A 10103-nucleotide genomic window follows, 5' to 3' on the forward strand; every position below is an offset into this window, starting at 1 on the left:
TCTAACCGCTACTGCGAGTTGTACAACTGCAACAATCATCACCCACTCGCCTCTCCCTCACCCCCCTTATCACACATGAACACCCGCGTCAAACTCGAATACTGCAATTCAACTTCAACGTATAATGTTAGGATAATGTCGTCTCAACAATTGAAGGACTTAGGAGAAGACATGCCACTGACCCTTCTTCACATCTACAGCATTTCGAAGGGGTTAAACATCACAAAATTTAAAGTTACTCTCGGCAGCGAAACGGTGTGAAGTGATTCCACACTCGACTTGTACTGTAGGGCAGCACCATCCGGTGGTACACTGACGGCCCGAAAATATCTGAAGGTATTGGTGCAGGCATTGCGGGACCGCAGACCTAGCTTTCCATACCCATGGGGTGTTTTCCAACCATCTTTTAAGCAGAGGTGCTAGAGTCAGTGTGCAGAAATTAATCTCCAACGCCACTATCGTAACCAGCGCAGCTAGTTAAGCGGCACTAAAAGCGACCTAAGCCTATGATATCAAATTCGCTCTTAATGGAGTATTGTGTAAAAGGGATGAACTGCCTATCAGGTTGCAACCGTGTACACCTGATCAGGGTGCCGGGTCATAAATGGATAGCATGCAACGATTTGGCCGACGAACTCGCCCGCTCTGCTTCGGTTTCTAGGATGATGGGGCCACAACCATGCATTGCGGTGGGATCCCACACCATTAAGGAACTGCTTCGCACATAGAAAAAAGTGGATAGAGAATGGCACTGACCGCAGGCAAAAGAAATGCGCCATACCAATCTGCTATTGTGAGGCTACAACCTAACAAGGTTTGAAGATATGATCAGCTTCCCTTCCGTTTCCTTGACGTGCTATATACTGGGCACTGCAGGCTCAAGAAACAACTGCCCAACAAGTACATGGTTTTGCACCATGGAACCGGAAACTCCAGCATACCTGCTTATAGATTGCCAAGCAATTTGTGGAAGCAGGCTCAAGGCATTTGCTTTCATCTACGTGAAAAGGGATCACATCCCCTCCATTGGGCACAGAGTGCTGGGCCTTTGTATATGTGATAGAAGAAAGGAAACAATAGATAAAACTTTTTTTTTACCGTTTAGTTTGAAGTGCCGAAAACCGATAAGCATTTCTAGAGTTGATCGCTCTCGGACTAAAGAGAATTAATAAATTTTTCTAATTCCGCTATATAAAAGGTAATTGCATGTTTTTTCTCATTGTAGAATGGTTTAAATGCGCTCCATTTAGCAGCTAAAGATGGTTATGTCGATATCGTGAGTGAACTGCTACGACGTGGCATTAAGGTAGACAATGCCACAAAAAAAGGTAATACAGCATTACATATTGCATCATTGGCCGGCCAAAAAGAAGTCATTAAATTACTTAACCAGTATAACGCAAATGTTAATGTCCAATCATTAAATGGTTTTACGCCACTTTATATGGCAGCTCAAGAAAATCATGATGCTTGCGTTCGTTTTCTATTATCAAAAGGAGCGAACCCATCACTCGCCACTGAGGTAAGTCTGAAAATATTTCTTTAAAACAAAGCACATTAATTTAAGTACAGTATAAATGAAAATACTTTATGTTTCATACATATCTAAAGACAATCGAAAGTGCTAGACACTACTGAAAAAATAATTACTTCGGCTGAACGAAGCTGTAATACCCCTTATCTTTGGGTATATCTCTTTTAGAAACTCTATGAATAACATAAACGGATCCGGATTTTTATCCGTCCAGGGACTGTCAACTCGGCTCCATGCCTCGAAGTTACTTCAGGAATGTTTTTTGCTCCTAGAACAACAATATATTCTTTAGTTTAAACATACATTCGATTTGTTTATTCGTATATTATTGTTTTTTTTTTGTTTTTAAGGATGGATTTACGCCACTGGCTGTTGCCATGCAACAAGGTCACGATAAAGTAGTTGCTCTTCTTTTGGAGTGCGATGTTCGTGGAAAAGTTCGTTTGCCAGCACTACATATTGCAGCTAAGAAAAATGATATAAATACCGCTAGTTTATTATTGCAGAGAGAAGTCAATCCGGATATTGTGTCTAAATCGGGATTTACACCATTGCATATCGCAGCACACTATGGCAACGTGCATATTGCTAATTTACTGATCGAGCATGGAGCCGATGTAAATTTTACGGCGAAGCATAATATAACGCCTTTACACGTAGCCTGCAAGTGGGGTAGAACTAATATCCTGGATTTATTATTGTCAAAACATGCAAATATTAATGCTACCACGCGTGATGGTCTTACACCACTTCATTGCGCGGCCCGTTCAGGTCATGTCGATGTCCTTGAGATATTACTTGCGAATAATTCTCCCATACTTTCGAAGACAAAAAATGGGCTTGCTCCGCTTCACATGGCAGCACAAGGTGAACATGACGAAGCAGCTCAACTACTGTTGGCGCATAAAGCGCCAGTTGATGAGGTAACCGTTGACTATTTAACTGCTTTGCATGTTGCAGCCCATTGTGGTCATACGCGCGTTGCCAAACTTTTACTGAATTACAACGCCGATGTCAATGCTCGCGCTCTTAATGGGTTTACGCCGTTACATATCGCTTGTAAAAAAAATCGCATCAACGTCGTTGAACTACTGCTGAAACATGGTGCAATCATCAGTGCCAAAACCGAATCGGGTCTGACTCCATTACATGTTGCTAGTTTTATGGGTTGCATGAACATTGTCTTATATCTATTGCAACATGATGCTTTACCCGATGCACCAACTGTTCGAGGAGAGACGCCACTGCATTTAGCCGCTAGGGCGAATCAAACAGATATTATACGAATCTTACTTAGAAATGGTGCACAAGTTGAAGCACGGGCCCGAGAAGGTCAAACACCACTTCATGTAGCCGCACGTTTAGGAAATATTGACATAATTATGCTTATGTTGCAACATGGTGCTAACGTTGATGCTTTAACTAAGGACATGTATACGCCATTGCATATTGCAGCGAAAGAGGGACAAGAAGAGGTTGTTCAATTACTGGTCGAAAACAATGCGGAATTAGATTCAGTTACTAAGAAAGGATTTACCCCACTGCATTTAGCAGCTAAATATGGTAATGGCAAAGTTGTGGCCTTACTATTACAGCGTGGTGCTAAAATCAACTGCCAAGGCAAGAACGATGTAACGCCTTTACACGTGGCGACACATTTCAATCATCCGAAAGTGGTATTTTTATTACTTGAGCGAGGTGCTTCTCCTTTGCTTTGTGCTAAAAATGGACACAGCGCCTTGCATATTGCAGCTAAAAAAAATGAAATGGAAATAGTGCAGCAACTACTTCAACATGGTTCAGATCCTGATTGTCTCAGCAAATCCGGCTTCTCACCGTTGCATTTAGCGGCACAGGAGGGTCATGTTGCTGTGGTGAATTTATTGTTGGAGCATGGAGTTAACGCCAACGTTCAAGCCAAAAATGGTTTAACACCCCTGCATTTGTGTGCTCAAGAAGATAAAACTGATGTAGCGCAAATACTCATTGATCATCAGGCTAATATATCCGAGCGTACTAAAGCCGGATACACTCCGTTACATATAGCAGCACATTATGGTCAAATAAAGATGGTAAAATTTTTACTAGAAAATGATGCTAATATCGAAATGAGTACTAATGTGGGCTATACGCCATTACATCAAGCAGCACAGCAGGGCCACATAATAGTCATCAATTTACTTTTGCGGCATAAGGCTAATCCAAATGCCGTTACCGACGTAAGTACATATATTATCAAAACAATTAACAATATGTTTACTCATTTTCCCTATTATGGTGAACAACTCTAGAAAGTCAGACTTCTACAATTTGGTATAATCAAACATTTCTTAATGGAAAAAAATCCAATTCTAAGCAATTTATTTTATTTTATAAAAGTAAAATCATAGTACTGAAGATTCGACTTGGCTTGACAAAAGTTAAAAATGTGAAATTAATACTTTTAAAAGTAATGGCGGTTTTTTGTTGTTCCAGTTGGCAGCCAAGCTCTGCTGCTATGACCATACCTAATTGAGCGAAGTCGACCAGCCACAACCCATTTGGCGTTATTTCATCGTGGAGGCTGAATTTACCGACCGTTTTGCTGAAGATACCTTCTTTGTCCACCTTGGGGGTAAAGTCTCCAAGCACCATTTTGATATCAGTGCGAGGTCAGCTTTCATACGTGCGCTTCAAGCGCTTATAGAAGATATCTTTGGTCACATAACCCTTCTCTTCTGTCGAAACGCGAGCGCAAATCAGCAATATATTGAAGAGCTTCGGTTTGATACGGATTGTGGGTAGTCGTTTTCTTCTTTTTATTGGGCGTGTTCTTTACGTGGCCGATCCCAAACCCAGCGCACAACCCTGGTTAGGAAGTCATGAGCTGCATGAGCCCTATGTAAAAGAATCGTTTCTGGCCACTTCCAAGTGAAGGACGCTTAGAGAACTTTCCTTACTTGCATAAACTTCAACACATGGAAAAGAATTTGTATACTTTTTTCATAAATATTTAATTGGCAAACTGTATATAAAGGAAAGTAATGTTAGAAACACTATTTATAACCAAAGAACTGCTGATCCGATTTGGGCCAAATTTGTTGGGAAAGTTGCTTAGAACCACGGCCCGGATATTGGATTCTTTTTCTCTCTTTGTATTATTACTTAAAAAAAAAGTAAAAACAACATAGCTAATGCAAGAGAACAGTAATTTTGGTTCGTATACATAGTACATGGTTCATACGGGGTCTAATCATTGATTCCGTGTCGATCGAAAAACTTGACAATTTGATAGAAAATTATTACGTTGAAATCATTGAAACCGTCTCGAAAATATTCGACGAAATCTATCCGTTGATGAGTGAACGGCGTAAATTGATTTTTAAGTATTTATGTACAAAAAATAGAAGGGGGCGCACTAAATTATGTTGTAGTTGTGTGATTTAGAGTAAAAGAACAAAAATCAGAATCATCGGCCACCTAGCGCCAAGCTATGCTAGGCGTGTGTTGCCAGCAATGGCGTGGTTTTACCGCTGCGTATGCTTGTTGTTGTTCTTGAAGTGGCGTGGTTTTCCCGTTGTGTTATGAATAATAGAGTATGCCTTTATGGGTTGTGTGGACTAAATTCTATATAGATATTTAGTTCTCACACAAGTCGGCTGGCAAGGTTATGACATCAGTCTTTTCGAATGTACGTGGTATAATATTCATCGACTGATTACTGTGCCAGTTATAATTCATTCCACTGTGTATTTTGTTGCAGTTCTATTCTAATATTCGAAATATTTATTTTTGAAGCAGGATCAATTTGAAATAGTACGCATATAGTTCATCGTTTCTGTTTAAATATTCCCCGCTAGAGAGATTCGATAATATAAAAGAAAAAAAGTAATAATATAAAAGATAAAAAGTAATAATATAAAAGATAAAAAGTAAATGACAAAAAAATGTTATTGTGGGATATTGACAAGGGATAGACATATACTACAGCGTAGTTTTCTGTAGATATTTTTTAGTACAATACTTAGTCCATTATTTTGATAAATCTCTTAGGGTTCAGACTGCGTTTGCAACGTAAGCGGAAAAAATTTAATTATTTACGACATCACCTTAGAAAACTGAAAAATAACAGTATTTCTCCACTATTTAATGATTATATTATACATATAAACCTTCCTCTTCAGTCACTCAATCTATTGAAGAAAACCGCGTCAAAATCCGTAGTAGTTTTAAAGATTTAAGCATATAAAAGGACAAAATTTGTTGATAACACAGTTTATTTATGGTATGGTGAAGCAGGTTATTTATTTTCGTTAAAAAATTATTTCCTCAACGAATTCGGTTTCGATGCAGATTCAATAATTAGATCCATGGATTGTTACTACTTAACAATATTCACGAAAGATTGCAAAACACCCTCAGAAATAATACAATTCTTAGTTATCGGTAAAATAGAACTACAACCAAATCTGCAATCAAATGCAGTTTAAATCATTTGCTACTGTTGTTGTTTATAAAAATGTAAATTATCTACATATGCATGTAAATATACTATATAAAAATATTATTGCTAAAAGTTGAGATTTTGATTCTAATTCTACCCCCGTTCATTATCTCAAATGTTATCAACTAACAACTTTGAAAATTATTAATTTGTTGCAGACTTGAATATAAAATTAAAAATTATGTTTATTTGCGCTTAATAAAAAATCCAAGCACATTTGTATCGATAATTTTCAAATTCGGAAATAATATTCAAATAAACCACGTGAATTCTTACACTCATAAATACAATTTTACTGTATTGAATAGTTGATAGTTAATGTATAATTTAGCCACAGCAACGCGGCCTATACTACTTTATAAAAAATTCAAATTAAAAATCTACTTCGATCAGTATATGTTTCTATGCTTTCCAAAAACTGTATAAATACGCACAAAATCTACCGAACGGTTTTCGAACTAGTTGTTATTAGTTTTGAGGAAAAACCTTTTGAAGTTTTACACTCAATTTTCGTGCATAGGAGAATTTTTTTTAAAAACTCCATAAATTGAGTTGTCCATACAAAATTTTCTTGTGTTTACTACCGTGTGTAAGTGCAACTTTTTTTTTTTATTAATTTTTTATTATTTTTAAAATTTATGGCAGATTCTGCAAGCAACGTAATTTCGCATTCCCGTCGTAAACCAGAAAATGATATATTCAACAAATATAATACAATTTATATACATGGTTTCGCATATATCTAGGTCTTCACTTATAATTTTTCATAATGCCTACCTATTTATAATAACAACCCTGCGTTGTAAGAAAGCGAATATTTACGATATACGGTTTTGCATCGTTCATCCATAAACGAAGAGGGCAAAACAAGCACTTACAATGGGACAAAGCAACTGTGAAATATGTATGAAATCAGCAGCAACCAATTGATTTCTTATTTATGAATCAATATACCAAACCTAATTCGAATCGGAGAGGGTGGAATATGAGTAAACAATAATTAAATATATTTTTCCACTAAAAAAAATAAATAAAAGATCGTCATTTTTTGTTTTATTTAAATAAAACAAAAAAGTTTTGGGAATCAATGAGATCCTTTATACCTATGAAAGTACTTTCGTTGTCATTATGTAGAAGTCCAGACGCTGAAATCAATTTTCGACGGTATTCAAGCATAAATCGGCTAATCGGCAATTTCAGGTTCGATACACGTACGGAGTTCATTAACCGTCGTTATCATTGAGCGGTAGCGATTCCCAGTCACAGTAACTTGCCTTGATCATTACGGAAGAAGTACGGTACAATGACGCCGCCGGCCTATAAACTTTACCAAACCGTAATTTTTCGGGATGCAATGGCTGCTCAAATCCATTCAGCTAGAAATGAGCCTCATCGCTGAAGATGATTTTTCGATGAAAATGCGGATATTTTTGAAGTTGCTTCTCAGCCCAATTCACAAACATACGACGATTCTGGTGGTCAAGTTGCTTCAGTCCTTGCATCAATTTGATCTTGTAAGGATCTTTTCTCAAAATTTGCTACACAGAGATGGTAGGTAACAAAGTATTCATATCTCGTTAAAACATTAAAACAGCTGATGGCATAGTTTTGTAACAAATGACATGCAATTTTCGGGAACTTGAATCCATGATGGTTGCTTCGTTTCTTATACCGTTACTGGCGTTGAGTCCAACCCAGGTCGAGAGGAATTATTTTGCTCCGTTTGCGCATGAAGGCTCCATCCAAACAATGCTGATCTCAGTGCTTGTAACACTTTCAAAATATAATAAAAAATTTTTTATTTGCTTTTTCGATAGGATATTTCCATAAATATCCTGTGAAATCGGGAAGGTCGTATCTTGAACAGTTTTTGAATGGAATGGTGCAAACATATATAAGTGAAACTTTAAACGCGTTTTTTCTCGAATCAACATTTTTCAAAATTGCTGACATCATAACTAAACGAGAAATTGACAGATCGACTTCAAATTAAAACTGAGTATTTTTGAATACATTTGCCATGCAATGAACTACGATCTTTTTGATTGGTTGAAAATTTTCAATTTGGCATAAAAAAAACGACAATTTTTACTCATTTTCATTTCATTTACTCATTTGGCCGGAATCATGCCAGCAGTTGGGGTACTTTCTTTTTGGCCCCTCCGAAGACAGCCCATAACTCCGTTATTTTTCACCAGTTTTGTAAAAAAAAAATATCTAAAAATATAGCTGAAAATATACTTTATTACGTTCAGAGAAGTTCGAAATGTTTAATTGCGTACTTTCTCTTAAAAAAAATCACGAAAAGCGCCTATTTTTTCATGCGTCACACTGATATAGCCCCTAATAGAATTAAACACAGGTTCCGAAGGGTGGTTTGTTCTCTCCCTGCCTATTTAGTTTCTACATTTCGAAATTCCATCAACCAACAGAGAGAAATTCTTTTATCTCGTACGCCGATGTTTTCACGATATCGACGTCGGATGATGATGGAATTGGCTCAAAAGTAAGTAGCTCTCTTTTCGATCTTTCTTTATTCTTCTCTGCAACTAACCAACACTCTACTAAACAGCGACCAAAATTTTACGTGTAACACTGAAATTTTACGTGTAATACTGGACAGCTTGTGCTCCTTCACTCCTCATAAGAACGCGATAACCGCCAAAGTGCAGAGCCGCAACAAAATACTGAAATGGCTAACATGCAGCTCACAGGGACGAGACAAAGAAATGTTGTTTGGCAACATACAAAGCAATCGGGCGGCCAGTTCTTAACTACGCCACACCAATATGAAATACTGCCGAATAAGCTTCAGACATGTCAGAACACTGAACTCCGGTCGACCATTTAAATAGCGCGGCTCGCATGCTTCCGGTTAAGGAACTAAACAGTTTCTGCGAAAACATGCGAGTTGTGTCGAGCTCTCTTACTATCTCTCTAACACTTAACGAAATATGTTCTTTTGAAATATCATTTAGCCGGGAAATTAAATTTTAATTGCCGAGTGCTTTTTCGTCCCAATGAATTTTAATTTTTATTACAGCAACGGTAATTATTATGCGCAGTATAATTAATTTCACATATTTTCGGCATTAAACTGTAGTATATTCAATATTATATCTTCAGATAATTTTGCTAAGATGTATTACATTTATAAATTTTTAACATATTTTTCAAAATATATGTCGTTCCTCTTAAAGTAATCCGGACGGAAAACTCTCGAACAATCAGTGGCAGTATGCGACTGTGCATTATCGTAATGCAAAAGCCAAAAGTTGTCGTCCCATACCTCATACAAATAATTATATATGCACCATGTTTTTATTGATTAAAAAAGTACAAAAGCTGATATCGAAATTTTGGGTTTCTAGTTTTATTTGCAAATAAAGTTTACGAAATTGTTGTCACAAATTTCAATAATATGTAATAAGGAACTTAAATCAAAAATAGTCTTCCTATTAAATATTTATATGTGCATATTTGATTTTTCTAATTTTTAATATTATTAATTATTATTTATATAGAATTTTAATATTCAGTATTGTTACCATTATTCAATATTACTGTATTAAGTCGGAACGGCATGGAATCCACCAAAGATTTAAGGTGGGCTGGATCAATATTGGACCACTCTTGGCCTATTGCCTTTTTAAGGTTTCTTGTTGTGTCAAACTGTCTACCGTTCTTGAACACTCTGGCAGAGAGGATACCCCAAAGGTCCTCAATCGGATTGAAGTCCGGACTTTAGGCGGGCCAGTCCAATACAGGTATTTTTCGCTCTCTAAAGAAGGATTTGGTGACCTAAGCTGCGTGTATTGATGCATTGTCATGTTGAAAAGTCCAATAGTCACCATACAAATTGCCACTAAACTCTATTAATTCACTGTCAAGGAGATCTAAATAAATTTGAGCATTCATTTGTAGAGATGTAGCACATAGATGGTTTTCCCCTATAGCAAAACGCAGCCCATACCATCACACTGCCACTGCCACTGCCACCGCCAAACCCTCGCTTAAAACAGGATCTCCGACCTTGGCGCATATCTCTCCAATATCTTTTGCAACTATCAGGGCCATCTAAATTGA

The 10103-nt window shown here is 37.0% G+C and overlaps 1 protein-coding gene across 2 annotated transcripts in view; it reads left to right on the forward strand.

Moving 5' to 3' along the window:
- Window positions 1–1225: 1225 nt before the first annotated feature.
- The window catches only part of LOC108977621 (ankyrin-3), a gene marked incomplete at its 5' end in the record, with an annotated part of 38261 nt that continues 29383 nt past the window's right edge, over window positions 1226–10103 (forward strand). For both annotated transcript variants that reach the window (XM_018947389.1, XM_018947390.1), the window contains 2 exon segments: window positions 1226–1522; window positions 1885–3753. In XM_018947389.1, the coding sequence (XP_018802934.1) occupies window positions 1226–1522; window positions 1885–3753 (2166 nt within the window).

Source organism: Bactrocera latifrons, unplaced genomic scaffold (genome assembly GCF_001853355.1).
Source record: "Bactrocera latifrons isolate USDA-ARS-PBARC rearing strain unplaced genomic scaffold, ASM185335v1 scaffold_928, whole genome shotgun sequence".
NCBI classification, from domain to species: domain Eukaryota; kingdom Metazoa; phylum Arthropoda; class Insecta; order Diptera; family Tephritidae; genus Bactrocera; species Bactrocera latifrons.